The sequence below is a fragment of the Streptopelia decaocto genome (assembly GCF_964273445.1).
Source record: "Streptopelia decaocto genome assembly, chromosome: 2".
NCBI classification, from domain to species: Eukaryota; Metazoa; Chordata; class Aves; order Columbiformes; family Columbidae; genus Streptopelia; species Streptopelia decaocto.
In genome coordinates, this window is record NC_138655.1 from 62663046 (window position 1) to 62680280 (window position 17235).

At 39.1% G+C, this 17235-nt stretch overlaps 1 protein-coding gene across 9 annotated transcripts in view; it reads right to left on the reverse strand.

The window, feature by feature from the left end:
* Positions 1–17235, reverse strand: part of MBP (myelin basic protein) — a 114760-nt gene that overhangs the window by 54005 nt on the left and 43520 nt on the right. For all 9 annotated transcript variants that reach the window (XM_082046945.1, XM_082046941.1, XM_082046946.1 and 6 more), the window contains exon 3: positions 5450–5540. In XM_082046945.1, the coding sequence (XP_081903071.1) occupies positions 5450–5540 (91 nt within the window). The remainder of the gene's footprint in view (positions 1–5449; positions 5541–17235) is intronic.

The window sequence follows — 17235 nt, forward strand, 5'->3', positions numbered from 1 at the left end:
CCAGATTGATTTTTTTCATGTAAGCTTGCCATTATTTTTCATTAAAGTCATAGCTTGTGTTCCACAATTGATTGTGTTTACAAATAGAGAAGCTTCCCAGTAGGAAGGTCACTGAACTGCAATAACCCTCAGCTTTTAGCAAGCTCCTGACATGACCACATCACCTCCAGACAAAGGCGTTGTGCAGCCAGGGCTGTTAATGCCTTCCAGCTCCTCCTTTTGCATTCTGCCACATTCCTTTTTTAAACAAGAATCAAAAAGCAAAAATGGATAGAACACAGGAGTGGAATCCATACAGATATAACACACAGTCATATATCTTCTGCAGCTACCCTGGTCCTACCATGTTAAGGGAGGCCAACAGTACGACTGTATCTGTCAAATCGTTACAGATGCAAATCTCACAGAAACAGAAGTTCCTCAACCTACGTAGGGTTACACGAATACCCACAGGACATTCTGCGTAGGACGCAGCAGCAGGCGTCAGCACAAGCAGTGAATCAAGGTCAGTCAGAGCCACCGTGGAATTATGCCGAATGTACCATTTCTAGCTACATCCCTGAGCACTGCATTCAAAAGATACCTCAGGAGGTACCTGGTCCTGTGGTTAGAAATGGCAGAATGACGGATGGTGCTGTGTCCAGTGCCACTTTGCCATGCTCAGAACAGAGCTTACCTCCTGCTTAAAAAAAAAAAGTCTTTAATTCTGATCTGGAGGTGGGTGTCATTTTGCCTTTTTTATAACAAGAAAACACACAACCCTCCCCACCAATCCCCAACAACAAAAAAACCCACAACACCCTACAAGTACAACTCCAGCCACATAGCACAGATCACTGGAAAGCACTAAGGCATGAGGAACCATGGCTACTTTCACAGATATAATTTTAGAACTGATCCACTAAATAGAAATGAAACTTTCCTGTTTTAGAACATCAAGACTTATTGTATCTTGAAACGTTAGTACACCTGGACTTTTCATTGCTATCAGAAAGGGGAATATGCTCTCAACACACCACAGTTCTATGGAGAATTTTTCCTTATTTGTAGTTTTATGCTAGTTCAGCCCTAAGGGAAAAAAGTATCAATAAAAATCTGGATTTATCTTTCTCTAAATTAATGCAATAAGGGGTTGCACTAGAGGAAGGTCCAATCCTCCCAGTCAGAATGGCCCACAGTTTGGCCCCTTGGTTTTGCCTCACAGTTGTAGAGCAGAAATGGATCTATATAAATTTCTGAAAATTGCATTTAGAAATGAGTTCTAATCATAGAATGGTTTGGGATGGAAGGGACCTTAAAGATCATCTAGTTCCAACACCCCTGTCATGAGCAGGGACAAGACTAGGTTGCTCAAAGCCCCTTTTACATTTCCAACGATGGTGCATCCACAGCTGCTCTGGGCAGCCTGTTCCAGTGCTTCACCATCCACATTGTAAAATATTTCCTCCTTATGTCCAATCTAAATCTACTCTCAGTTTAAAGCCATTAACCCTTGTCCTATCACTCCATGTCCCTGTAAAGAGTCCCTCACAAGCTTTGTTGCCAGTCTCCTTTAGGTTCTAGAAGGCTGCTATAAGGTCTACCCAGAGACTTCTCCAGGCTGAACAACCCCAATTCTCTCAGCCTGTCTTCACAGCAGAGGTGCTCCAGCCCCCTGATTATCTTCATGGCCCTCCTCTGGTCTCACTCCAATGGGCCCATCCATTTCTTTAAACACATAGCACTCAACCCTGCAATTTTCTTCTCTCTCTTAGACTGAGATGTAATTCACAGTCCTTTCTGACTACATACTGGTTGCAACAGAGACCACGTTGACTACGTGCAAGTTCAAGAGAAGTTCGTAGCAAGCAAGACATTCTAGTTCCACAGCACAGATTCATATTCAGTATCTATCAGACAACAGAACTTTGTTGGGTGTCACAAGAAAATCCTTTCAAAGGACAAACAAAACTAACTCTTGTTAATTCAGAGTTCCAGAGTTACAAATACCATTACTGTACAGGCTAGATTTCTTTTCTGTCCCATACCCTTACCCTTCTGGTCCGCTTTTCCACTCTCTCCTCTTGTATATAAAGTCCATCGTCTTTGAGAATGAGCTCTCAAACACATGACATACCTGACTTGTTTGTTTGTTTTGTAAAACAGCTGGTACAATGCAGCTCCACTGTTGATAAGAACATTTCAGTATTTAAAAAAACAAGAGAAATTTAAAAAAATACTCCAGAGTGGTAATTCTGAAATTCAACTCATATGAAGAGGAAGAAAAACATTAAGACACTCATGTTCACCCACAAGTGGTCCTCCATAGCAGTGGATCAATCTTTACTTGTACTTACAAAGAGTGCTATTTGGTCTAGCAGACTTGAAAGAGATATCCACACTTGGTTGTTTATCTCCACAATGTTTTCAATCAATAGTACTGTACTTGCTTCCAAAACCATACCCAGCTGATAGGGACTGCAGAAGGCACACTTACTCCGGAAGCAAGTACTTCCAAAAGAAATATTGCTGTATTCAAACAGCACAGCTCTCTCAGATATCTTCTGGATAACAATCTCTAGTAATTGCATCTATTCCACACTGTCCACAGTACAGAAGATTCCCTGTGCCTGATGAATCATACTGTCACCTGGTCTAAGTCCAAGACAATACTAACCTTGGAGAGGTGGGGGAGACAAGAGCAAAGGAAGAGATTTTTTTCTTTGTCTCCTTTGCTAAGGAGTCTTTGACCTGGCAATCCTGACACCCTGGTGGCCGCCAGGGACTGGCAGCTGCTGCCACCGAGTGGCTTGCAGAAGAGGGACAGCCAGTGGTCTCAGGGGGACCCAACTCCTCTGTGTACCTGCTGGACCCGCGCCCCAATGCTGAAAAGGTAAGCAGGAGTCAAGGGGTGTTGTCCCCTTTTCTGAACCAGACTTAGGGGTTGCCTAATGCAGGAATTGACTTCTCTGCCGCCTGTGCTGACCTTGCTGTAGGGGGTGGCATTGTCCAGAGAAAGCTGGGGAGAATGATCTTTGTGAAAAATAAGTAAGTAAGGCACAGAGGACAGTGATCTGTGTGAAAAAGGGAGGTTGCACTGCACCCACTCAAAGAGACCAGAGGCTCTTTAAAAGTCTTCTGAAGAGGGATTCTAGCCAAAGCTGAAGCTGTAAATTAACCAGCTCCTGGTGGGTACTTGATGCTTGCTCTAATCAACATCGGTGAAATGAAGGACAACTTGAAATAGGGCAAGCCAGAGGCAGAATAAATGAGCAGGGTCTGTAATATAATCATTTAAGTTACAGGACAAAAAAAATAACTCACCTAGGGAAAACTGTTTCAAGCTTATCATTTATCCCTTTTATGAGACTGACCTGAACATCTTAAGAAATTGCCCAGAACTGCAGGGAAAGGCAGGTATACACAACAGTGTCATTCTCAGAGACACCAAACTTAGTATCTGCCAAAATTTCCTCCCTGACTCTTGGGGCATCTCACGCTAAAATGGTTTCCTTTGCACTTTCAGTCCGCTTTGACTTCCTCACTTGACCAGGGTGAAAAGGAAGATGACAGACTCTATTTGCACCATATTTCATCTCCTTTTTTTCCACTTTGATCTAATCTTAACAACAAACATTTGTAAAGTGGTAAAAGGGTTGATATAAGATGCTACCATCTGACTGGTTTTGGAATTGGAAAAAATGTTCCTCCTTGTGGTGCCAAGATATCAAAGATTGACCACTGGCTTAGCTTAGATATGCAGTTCAGTTCACGGAACTGGAAAGTAGAAATATTTAGCAACGTTAGTAAATGATTACCCTTAAAGAACATGTAGTACACTGCATGTTGACCTTCTTAAATTTATAAAAGAAATTGTAGTGAGTGTATGAATCACTAGATGATGAGTTTAAGCTTATGAACAGTGAAATTCATGTTTTTTTATTCTCATTTTTAAGTTCACAGTCCCCACAGAGACCACAGGCTTGACTAACCACTGGTTTAGTTCGCTGGTACATGGGGCTATCAGAATACAGAGAAGGTTTTAAAGCCTGAGATTTTACTGGCAGAAAGAGGCAGATGGAGGTCTCCTTGCTTTGCTGTCTCTGTCCTTCTCCACAGAAAGAAAACCAGAGATCTGAATTGAGAAAGGACACAGTTTGGGATGCACATTACACAGTGCCGTGGGGCTCTATAACTGGTAATGATGGATCTACTGCAAGTAACTGGTGCAGCAGAGGTAGAGGAAGTGAGGCAGTAGCCTCACCACTGAATTAACAAAGTTGAAACCTAGTTCTTAAGACCACTTGTGGATTCTTCAAACACTGGTGTTATATGATCAGTCGTGGAAACATTCATACCAGGAATTCAGGCTCATGTCCCAATCACACTACATTACCTCATAGAGGAAAGCTGATTTTAAACAAAACCAGTTTAAATGGTCACAAACATTGTTTCCATATATAGTAAGAGAGATTTAATTATTCATGCTCCATTACTTTCATACCTTGAAAGAAAAAAATTCCTTGCTGTATTAATAAATAGTTGACTCATCCTAAAGTTTTCAAGCTAGTCAGCCTTAATAAAATCCACATGACATCTGCAGATCTTGAGTTTCCACTCCAAAAGATAATTGAGCTAAATACTACACCAACTGATAAACTTTCAGCATTGTCCTCACCTCTCCTGCATTAATGTTAGAATACTGCCCTTTTATTGGGAGTTCCACTAGTATAAAATAAACATAAAGTTAAAATAATGTTTCCCTGGCTCTTTTTGAAATCTTAATACAGAAGAAAAGGCCAAATAGAGCTTTCAGACCAAAAACCAGAACTACCAGCAAAACCTATTTGGGGCAGTTGCGGGGGGGTGGGGGGGTGGTGTGCGAATTCACAGACGACTATCAAGAAGAGCTCATTTAAAAATCTAGGCTTTCAAGTATCCTCAAAGGTCATCTAGTCTATCCTTCTGACACAAGATGAACTACATTACATCAGTTTAGAGAGTTACTTGTCTAACCCATTTTTAAAGGCCAGCAGTGGTGAATCCCCGCACTTTCCAGATGATGCATCCCAATGTTTTAGTATTTGTTTTAGGATTTTTCTTCCCAATATTTATTAAAAATCTTTATTTCTGCAATTGAAGAATTCATTGCTTGTCCTATCCATCATAGACAAAGTTTATTTCCCCTCTTACTGCATACACCTTTAATTTTGTTGAAGAACTGGATTAAATCTTTCTTCTCCATGGTAGCCAACAGCAAATCTTTCTTCAGAGATTATTTATTTTAGACCTTTGATCCCTCTGTGTTCTTCTTGGTCCTTTCCTCTAGCTTTCCAAGTCTCCGTGGAACTGCATGGCCCACTCCCAGATGCCATACACCAACACTAAGTAGATCACAAGGACTTTATGGGAATTATATTTTCTGAACTAACAGATCAAATAACATTTTACAGTTGTCTGAGTAACTCACCAAATACTTCATTATCCTCTGAAGACTGCTGTGTTAGTCTAGCTGCTTTTGGACTCTCTTTAGGTGCTTCCTCCACCTTGATTTCAGCATTCTGTAAAAAACAAACACACACATTTCTTCAGATTACGTCTTCTTTTATAGTTATCAACCAGAAACATTCTTCAAACTTCTTAACTATGTGCACGTTACATTCCTAACAAATACAGAAACATTAACACAGAGGGTGTTGGTATCTTTACTATATAGATGAGGTTTTGCAAAATATTGAGGGCAAATACAGCTTCATTTTTTTTTAATCTGTTTTTATATGACTGGAGGACATACAATGGCAGACTAGAGAAGACATCTAAATAAAAGAGAGATCTTAAAAACCATGATGGTCTTTTAAGCTTCCACCTTTCCTCCTCATACTTAATTTTCTATTGAGATATTCCATTATTGACTTAGTGAACAAAGAGCAAAGGTAAGTGAATGAGAGAAAGCTACTGCTGTGTAGGAGCAGCCATCTTCAAGTCTTTAATCAACTCATGTACTTACTGTTTAAAGCACGAGTACTTATCTATTTCTGAAACAAATCTGCCAACTAGCTACCTGGTGTTTAGGCTGGGTCCAGAAATAAGTCAATGGCTTCAGCACTTAAATTGCCATAAGTCAAAGCATTTAATTTCCTAGCTAGAAAAAGCTGAAGCAAACATAGCCTGTGAAACATTGAGTTTAAAATATTTATATTGCTACTAAAGAAAAATTAACTCACATTTTCAAAATGTTTTTCTTTGGTACTTAAGAGAAATGTATCTGCATGCTTGCAGCAATGCAGACAGTAAATTGCATATGCAGTCAACTGTGGAGCGATGGATAAGAAGTGGCTGATGCAATATTAAATAATACTGGAAAGAGTTGACAGAGTTGAGGAAGGGAAAAAAAAATAAATGTAGTATGCCTATGCTTTTAAAAGGACAGGTATTGCTCTGTTCAAATACATGCTCATTCCAAAGACTTTGTGTGATATTGTGGAGAAATTACCTTTGTACAAGTTCTGACTTAGTTTTGAAAATGCAGCTATATAATCTGCCCATTAAAATTATTGGTTTTGTCCTCAGAAATGTAGCACACTTCAAAGCTGTAAGTGGTCTCTTATTTCCCCTGATTAATAACCAGAGAGAAGATACAAGAAGATAGGTAAATTAAGTCTGTCGGCCTCCCTATGGAATACAGGTACAAACTTTGGGCTTGTAAACTCAAGGGGCTTAGAAGCAAGACAGCCAGCTTTGTCAGGAAAAATGAAACAAAGACCTAGGACACCTACTGGTGTCACCCAGCAGCAGACAAGAATTAGAGAAAGCAGAGAGAACAGGAAAGGAAAGAGAAACTGTGCTTCAGAGGAAGAAACACCTGTGGAAGAGAAAGGGTTCTGCACTCCTTCAGGGCACCAACCTGAGCATCCCACACAGAAAACCCATCAGCTATTATGTATCTGTCAAAGCTGAGGAGACAGTTTTAGCACCTCAGTTTGGGTTAAATAGTGTTCCTCGAGAAGACAGAAGGTCCCGGTCAGAAACCAGCAGTGGCTATACTGGGAGACAACTTGCTTTGGGTAAACCACTTTATGACCAGTACAAATACTTAAGCCCTCTTCCTGCAGATATAATTTGTAAATTGTGGAGCCATGCAGTTTGCAATGTGTTAGGTGCTGTCCACACGCCAATGTCCAGAGCATCTGTACTGGTTTACAGAACCACTTGCATGTAGACACCACCAATTCACTAAGCTGCATGCTCAAGTTGGGTTCTCCATATGATTTTAGTTGCTCTACAGTGAGGAGCAACTCAACTATGTCGTCTTTGTAGAAAGAAATGCAGAATAGCCTTCAGCTCTGAATAAAATAGAAGAGGACATCTGCTACAGAGTGAACCAATCCCAAAGCAAAAGGCCACTAAAACTGTGCTGTCATGGATGAGACAAAATTAATGCAGTTTGGTGATCAAACCAAGTTCAGGGCTTTCCCAGATGAAGGGGACAGCTGAACTCCTGATCAGAGCTGTTGCTCTAAGTTTTGTAAAGACAGTGTCTATCAGCTCCATTTGAAAATCTATTCCATAGTATTTAGCGTATGGGAAAGCTGGTGGTGCAAAGAGGGATTGCTGTTCTTCATGCTCTTGATCCTCTTGAAAAACAGCTGAAAGCCTGTAACTTGCTGCAAGGCATCAAGATCAGCAGCATCAAAACACTATCCAACAGATACTCAGCAGTGTGATGAAATGAGTTGTCACTCCAGGTTCTTACAGAGAGATGTCTGCATCCCTTACTTTAAAAACAGGGTTATGGCAGTCTTAAGGAAATCAGAAAGACTCAGCCCTAAGATATTTGAGTTTGAGTTAAATCACTGGAGGGGATCACACTGCAGCTGAGTTGTCTGCTGCCTGGAAAAGCCCAACTATGCTGGTGTTGACAGATGTCAGTTCTAAGAAGTTGATAGGTAAGTTGTGTGATATATTAGTCTTTAACATGACAGTGCGTGGTTGGATGTAAATCTACTTGGCATGGCTTCTTACACAAAATATAAACTTCAAAAAGACTTATTTTGCTTTATTATTTGCATTAAAATTTACATTACTCATTATTACTGGCATATCTAATATTCAAATTACCAAAAACCATAGAAGAAAAATCACTGCAAAAGAACAACCAATGATCCAAGTGTTCTAAATCAAATTATAGTATAAAGTAGCATTTTTAAAGACAACATTTAGCCAGTTGCTTAATTCTTATTTTTCCAGCGCCCTAAAATAAGATTCTTAAACGTCTCTATCCTTCCAATCAATTAATAGAAAAAGTGAAAACACATTCCTTTTACACCGCCTTGGGTGTGCCAGGCAGGATTCTTTACCTACAGCTGTAAAGTGTTTGTGGTTGGTTAAAACAAAAGTCCTTTGTATCTAACACGGTAAATGTATCTAGCACTTTCAGGTTGAGCACTCAATGGAATTTCAGAAGTGATGGGTGAAAGAGATTTATTTTGTAATATCAGTTCCCAAGAAATACAGATTGCACCTGATTTTAACATGAGCTGATCTTCCTGATCTTCCACTTCTCCAGTGATATTCATGTAAATTCTATCATGCAAGGCTACTTTTCTTTGAATACTCACGAAATGTATGTATGATGCTCAGGTTATAGTATACCTTCAGAATATTATATATATTACCTTTTCTCCACAGAGTTAACTGACCTCTCACATTGTTCCGGGGGGGGGGAAAAAAAAAAAAAAAGGAAAAAAATGTCTAAATCATGGATATGAGCTCCTTCTAAAATGTGACAGTAACATTATTGAGAGTCACATATTGGTAAGTCTGTCAAATGGACAAACATTTCTCTAAATACCAAATACTGCTGCAATCATAAGGATCTCCATCAGTATCAAAAGTTTTTAGCGCTCTCTTGTCCATTGTGAGGAATTTGACATGCACAGCCTAACACAATCAAATGGATGAAATACTGTTGACAACCCTTACTAGCAGCCAGAATTAACGGAATGGTAATTGGCCTTCTTCAGGTGGGCAGAGATCTCCTGGACCTACATTAATGAGTACGTTCAAACATCTTCCTGAACTCAACCATTAATTCTTCTTAACTGTGGAGATCCTCCAGTTCCCTTTTCATTAATACAGGAACTCGTACGTCTACTGGCAAGCACCACGCTTCTTGCACAGAACGTGAATGGTGAATCTTAACAATGTCATACCAGCTAATTCATACTCCCCCAAACAGGACCACTGCCATCATTCAGAACGGGGTTATGCCAGAATGAAGCTGGGCTCATGTTATTTCCACAGATTCAAGCTCTTGAATATGTTCCAGGAGCTCCTACATCAGTTCCTTCTTCAGTCCCCAACAGTCATGAACAGGATTCAAATATTCTCAATAATTTACAGATAAATAAAATAACTCTTTTAAACAGCAAGCTAATCACAATCATTATCTCCAGTTTCCTGGTATATCTCATATTTTCAATTTAATTTTCACTTCTACATATTCTTTACATTCAGTTACTAAAGTGGAATACTCAAAATACCCTCTTCTGAATAACTTTTATATAAAGTAATTATTCTTAAGTTCCTGTGCATGTGTCAAGGATCTTATCTGCAATATAAAAGAGTGATAAAAAATGAAAGAACAATGGAAAGAGAGAGCTAGAGTTTTCCAAAGAACATTTTCCTGTTCCTCTCAGCTTCAACAGTGAAGTGCTACTGCTGCTAATGTCACCAATGGACAATTTCAAAAGAAGTTTCAAACCAAAGGATCCCATCACTAACCCCCAAGGCAGATAAAAGGCCTTTGAAAAAGGTTTGAGATGTCTCAAACACATTATCCAGGTCTTTAAAGAAATGCATTCAGGCTATTTTAAAACCTTAAGATACTGAGCAGTTGCAGTAAGAAACACTGAATTCCAGCTCTGTAGTTTGTCACATTCCCCATTACCGGTTCTACAGTATTTTGCTAGGTGCTTCCCTCCATTTATGAAAAACATTTAAAAGCTACTTCTGTTTGTGCAGAAGTTCTTACACATTGGGTTAATACACAGAGTATCTTCCCTTTTTAGCAATTCTGCTACATTTTGAGAAAAGGTTCCTGACCGCCCTAGGGTTCTCATCTTTTATAACTGCACTAAAATCTCTTCAGCTTCAGAATATAACAGATAAAGACAACTAATGGATCCACAGTATGCTACTGTGGCATACAGCTTTTACTAGTCCATAAGGTATTCTCCGATGCTGAGGAGGGAGGTTCAAGGGAGAAAACAAGTGATTATGTTTCTGTGTCCGTACCACTGACACAGGCTCATTGCATTTGGGACCAAGCTGCTAAAATGACAGTGTTTATTTGGGAAACAAAACAAAATAAAAACCAGGACAGACAACCTTGTGCAAGAACTGAACTGAAAAGAATACAACAAACCCAAATTCATGTACCCTATTCATAGGGGCAGAGGGAGAAGAAAAGCTGTATGAGTGACCTGTTTCTCTATAGGTACCCTAAGACACTGACAGAATCGGGAATTCTCATAAAACAGCAAGGAATTTAAAAGACAAGCTAACGCAAGACACAAAAATACGCTCCGGGTCAATATTTTCAATATGAAGCAAGAATCTGTTCACGTGTCTTTCACACCGTGCACATTAATCCTGAAACCGTACACAGGAAACCTGGAGGTGAATCACATAAAACACAGACAGGTCCAGACACAGCTACAACTTGCTGTTCCCCCTGCCCATCCCACCCCAGCCCTGCCGAGCAGGGCAACCCCCATCTCAGCAGATGTACACGCAGCACAGGGGCACACACAAACACGTAAAAAACTGTAAAAATCAATATAAGAATTTAAGAACTGCACTAGGGAACACACTGAGTTTTTACAGCCTCCAGAACCCTTGACCTGAAACTAACGTTATTAAAGCACATGTGTTGCCTGCTTTGAAGCCAGGTGGTTTTTCTATTTAGTGCCACTGCAAACAGCATCTGGCAGGCAGACTGACAGATGCAGCTCTTGACCTAATGAATCAAAGAGGAACCATAACAATACTTGATGAACAAAACCAAACCCAGGCACTTTGGGCATCACGCACAATAGCAAATCTCTTTTACAAAAGGTATTTGAGCAGACTTCCAGAATAGTTTAAAGAGTTACATCTATCAATACTGATGCTTTCACAGTCCACTTGTCACCTTTATCTAGACTCTTTGCTAATTTACTTTCCTTTGAGCACTCATTGTAGCCACATGCTAAGCAAGTACAAATATTTCACTCTCTATTTTTTCAAGAAAAGGATGTGGTTTAAGTCATAAACACAACATTGATGATGAAGCCTCAAGTCTCAGTGTATCTCCTAATGGCTTCATTAATACCTTGAACAAGGGCAGTGTCTACCCCAGCAGACTAATTTTCAAATGCTGCCACCTGCGGTCTTTCTGACCTCAGTATACAAAAAAAAAAAAGCATACAAAGGCAATGCTGTTTCATTCTGCTAATGAAGCCACTTGATTATGCTAGCATATTGGTAAAATATGAAAAGAATTAATACACATACTTGATATACCAGAAAAGGATAAAAAAGGTCATCTGAATAATCCATCTATGTGAAAAGCACAACAGACACGCAAAAAATAGCAAGTAGTTACAGAATTATGCACAATAATTAAGAAGAAAAAATGACACAAAACTATGATCATTTTAAAAAGTGCACAATAATAATCACTAGTCAGGGCGAGAGGATTACAAGTATTTGGGGTATTTTCCAGGCAAAATTTGCCTTTCAACCTTGTACACAGGACTTCTTGTATAACAGGTTTGAGTTTGGCAGTCCATGGCAAGTAACAAGCAAAACACTTGCCACGGCCCAAATTAGTAGAGGCTCTCAGCCTTGAATCCTCCTTAGGGGTCTATCCAGCACTGTCTGTGGCAGTAAACCTGTGTATTTTCCCCTTTTAACAAGGGGAAGAGCAAAGGTAAAAGATGGCAGCCCTCTCTGTGGAGCAGAAGGCTATGGTACAGCCCTGCCACCGTGCCTTGGTGCGAGGGTTTCTGCAGGGTGCCAGGGGGCATGGCCACACATGTGCCCCTTCCCAGAGCTGCACAAAATGGCAAAGGAAGCAAAGGCACCGAGGCAGCTCTTCAAATGCTTCCCCATGGGCAACCTAGAAACAAGCTGGCCACAAAGGAGCACGTTTGTGAAACTTCACCATTCCAAACCACAATGCAATGTAGTAGACACCTGATGTCATGATCATCACAGGAGAGAGCACAGCCCTTTCCTAGACTCCCACCAAACACTGGCTCTGTGATGCTGCATTTGCCTGCTGCTTACGGAGGTTTAAAGAAAACAGACAAACAAACAAACAAACAAAAAAAGTCGAGCCTGAAGCCATGTCCAAATCTGCTTCATCACACAAAAGGTTGCCTGCAGTGCCCCAGGAACAGTAAGATACTCAGAGTGTCTTAAATGAGTAAAAAAAAAAATAAAATAAAAAAAAAATATATATATAAGTTAAATATTTTCTTCCTTCCATCACCTAGAAGGTATTTTGAGTGATATTATAAAACTGAAGTTATTACAGAGCATGCCAGAAATATTCACTATAAAAGCATCAGGCCTAAGAACAATACAAGACTATTAGAAATAAACCAGTCTGCCACTTTATCAGGAAAAAAAAAAGCATCTTTTCAGCCTCCGGCTGTGAAAACCTTCCGGCTTTAACAGTACTCCAACTGACATTGGACAGGTAGTTTTGACAAAAACCCAACACAGTTGACACCCTGACTCTGCAGCCAGCATTACATTTGTTAAGAGGAAATTGATAAAGTTTCCCTTCTCAATATAAATTGTTGAGTCCCTGGGCCTGCAGAAGTGAGGTGGAGCACTCATGATTATGTGGGCTACAAAGAGCTGAAGCATAATTGTGTCAACTAAACACAGAGAGAAGGAACTCAGCACCCAACACAGTTTATCTCTGCCCAGTTCCCCCAGCAGCAAACCAGTCTCCACAGAGATCCGAATTTCACTTCTGGTATTTTATTCTTAACTGTATTACGTGCAACAACTAATTGCTCAACATGCAAAATGAATACGCCAGCACATACATTTGCATCATTTCTATATGCAGTTGAAGACTGTCTTTACTGAACAACCAAAGTATCTTTTTAGTGCTTGCTCTGTGTTGGGAGGGTACCACAAAAAAAGGCTAAGAAGGGTAGGAAACTTTAAAGGACACTTTCGCTATTCTGTTCACAGTGAGACATTAGACTAATCCAAATCCCCTCTGAGCTTAGGAGGAAACACACCTGAAACCATTGCCACTGCACGCCAAAAATGGACTTTCAAGTTCTTGAATTTAATTCAGTTTTCACTTCCCAGCTCTTAGCTCATGAGGAAAGAACGCTCCCAAGCTGCTATGTAACAGCACTTCAGATTCAAAATTACATCCCTTCAACTCCCTAAGAATCACCAAAGTATTTTCAGCATTTAAGAAGTAATTGCTGAGAACTAAAAGAAGAATTAAACTTAACACCCAGCAGCTAATTTTTAGAAGGGAATTTTTCTAACACATTGATTTAGAAGACTATTTTCACTGGTTTCAGTCACTTGGCAGTCACTAGCCCTGTGAAGTGTATTTCTATGCCAAAGGTAAGAAAAATTTTACATACAAGTTGCCTGAGTCTAATATATATTGTATTTACCTGCAAGACTTGTAGGTTCAAAGGACATTCTGACCACAGTACTGACTGATGCATTTGTTTCTGTGCTGTGATAAGAGAACATTATAAAGTTTCTTAAATCTTGTACAAAAAGGGTTTGGGGTTTTTGTGGGGGTGGTGGGAGAAGCAAGGTTTGCTGCATAACATTTGGTTATGGGAGAAGCTGCCCTGAACTTGCCACCAGTCACACAGCGCGGGCCCTTTGGACAAATCCACTCCAGAGAGAAAATTATGGACTTTGTAACTGAATGACACAAGCTTTTGTTCTTCCCTATTTGATTTAAATAGGCCAATACTAAATACATGATCTTGAAAGAAACTGACTTTTATTACTTTGTAATGAACACAACTCCGCTGTGTACTGTAAATAAACACACAAACATTGCTTAAAATATTTTCCAATGTCAAGATTTATGGGGGTGATATTTACAAAATAATCCAAATGTGATTGCCCTTTTCAAAATGTAAATAAAGATTTCTTTTCAGATAACAGTTTCAAAATACAGTTGACGTGGAAGTTTTTTTTAATTAAAGGAAACTGATAAAGACACAATAGATTGTGTAACTGTAAAGCACTGCTATGACACCTTCTGACTCTCACTTAAGTAAATTTTTTAAAAAGGCAAGAAAACAAACAAAAAACCTCTATTAACTTCAGAAGTGTATGGTTTTGTAGAAGACCTCCAAAATTGAAGCTTAAGTCACTGGAACGGAATAGTGATCAGGAACAAGAGACATAGTAAACAAGAGCAGGGACATAATTTTCTGCAGTCAGTCTGGTTCCTCTGTTGTATTTGAAAAAATAAGTGCCTCTACCAAACCCCACAGGTGTTGAAAAACCTCCATGGACAACACTAAGAGCAGAAAAGTAAGGATACTTTATTTTTACTATCTCGGTGCTACCTGTTAATTTCTAGCTTAGTATTACCTTTACTATTGATGCCTGTCAGGTTTCAAGGAGCATGAGGATGATGCTCCTAGTCATACGGTTTAGTTTTAGGCAGCCCTGTGAGAAGCAGGGAGCTGGACTCGATGATCCTTAAGGATCCCTTCCAACTTGAGACATTCTGTGGTTCTACAATAATGCGAAGATAAGGCAAGACATTGATCACATTATCAAGGATCAGTTTATCAAGACACTAATGTATCAAAAATAGTTCCTCACAGTAAAACCACATCAAAAATATGCTACAAACATTAGATTCTCCATCTTATTAAAACCTTGGGTCTAATGGAGACTCACCAGGAATGTTAGACACTAAGCAAAAACTAGTATTTGCTGAAGGATTATTTTCCTCAATCATCAGTGCCAAGTAGGTATCTTCCCCATGTTTTTATTTGAAAAAGAAGCAGTATCAGAAATTTTGGGTAGTAGTTGCACGAAAATTGCAAAATTGCAAAGGAAAGCCATAACCTAAAGTAGGATCATCTTCCCCTGCCACAGTAAATCAGAAAGCTGCAATTCAGTAAAAAAAAGGTTTCATCAATAATGGTTCTTGCAAAACATTTTTACCCTTTTGTAGCATAAAAGGTTTCTCTCTCCTTTAAAGAAATCCAGTGAATACAAATTCAACAATATTCCTCTGGCACTACCGCTAAAACGCATTTTAAAATACTTGATTTTAAGGGACAGACTTTGCACATTGGCTCTCACCAACTTTCTTTCTCAGGCAAGACAATTATCAGGAAGCAGCAGCAATCTAAATGCCAAATTTTTATATCAAAATCATAAGTCAGGAACAGCTACTTTTTCAGAAAGCCACAGTAGTACATCCCAGGGACTTGTTCATCTAACGTCCAACTGTGGGCCCAAATCTGTCAAGACTTTCCTTTCAGCAGGCTGCTGTAAATCTCTTGCATATAAACCAAATGTGAATTAGTAGATAATTGTCAATGATATTTAAATGAAATTACTTTCTAAACTTGAAAAAATCCTAGATATTTTTCTATGTTCCACTCATCCTAGATCTGAATAACAAACACTGAAATATATACAGTGCTTTTTTGAATATTTTTAAGAGAGCAATTTCAGAACATCTGTTAGAATCAATTTATCATTTTGACTGAGACATTTGAAGAGAAGTGAAACAAGGATCCCTTTCCCATAATCACTAGTTACCTTACCAACCACAAAATGCAAAATCTAAAGAGAAGAACAGTTTTCTGAAATATTCTAGCTGTCACAGTAATTTTTCAAGAAACTGTCTAAACTGAACCCGAAAGACTGTCATAAGGCATACAAGAAATAAGACATAGCAATACACCTAATTAACACTAAAGCAATACAACACAAGTCAGGAGAATCTCAAAAAAGCTAACCAAAGCAAATTCTCTCCAGTAACAAGGAAAAATTTCACAATTATGTCTCCAACATAAATAGAAACTGCTTCCATTCACTTTTTACTTTGACCTCAGTATCTGTTATCAGGAATGAAGGAGCAGATCCTTACTGAGATAATTTCCCTTTCAGTGTTCATATGCACTAAACAAAATCCCGGTGCTTTATCATTATTTTCAGAGAAAAATAGATTTGATCCTATGATTTAAAAAACATTAGGAAGCCAGTTCTTCTTCAGACATCGTATAGGCTCTTTCATAGTCTTCAGCAAGTACCAGGTCAGTACCCACACTGATCACTCTGTGCAAGAACGCTGAGGAGACAGGGAATCTGACATTACATAAAAAACCGGCCTCTCCTATTTTGATGGCTTCTTCAGAGGCAACCAATTTTGTGATACTGATAATGGTGAGAATTGAAAGTCCAGAGACTTCAAAAGCAAGAGGCTCTACTGAACTCACCAGTAAAGACAGCTCAGCTTTTCACAAAGGTGAATGCCTTCAGAGTAAAAGTTGCCAGCCACCATAAATGGCATTGTATCCATGATTTGTGTAAAGCCAGAAATATCTTCCCATAATTTTGCTTCTTATTCTGTTCTCTAAAAGCAAAACAAGAGAACAATGCTTTTCTCCATGCTTTAAGCCAACACAGAGGCACCCCCACAAGAACTACTGTGCAGAGCTACAATTGCACCAATATGATTAGAAGAAAAATGGACCATTGTAACACATGTACCAAACTAGCAAGCTGAAATACTAACCTGCATGTTCAATAACTTTCCCATCTCAGAAGGGAATAATACAGTCTAAGAGGTAATACATTTTTTGAAAAAAAAAAAAAAAAATACAAACACAATTGTTTATCCATAGATGCCCAAAAAGATAACATTTTAATTGCATATTTTTAGGCAACTGTTCAGTCTGTGTTTAAAATGTTCAAATTGGCATTCAAATTGCACTGACTGTGAGGGGAAAAACAACAACAACAAAACCACCAAACCCTGAAGAGCCGCTGATGTTAATGAATGGTAGAGGCCAATTTCATTAGTTGCCCCATAAGTGGCACATGAAGGTTCCCTAACGGAAGCAGCAAGCTACAAGGAAATAGAGGATGCATTGTTTCATTCAGCAGCAGTAATACCAGAACATTTATGCAGTTGTAAGATAAATGCGCTTTAACAAGCGTGTATTTTAAATC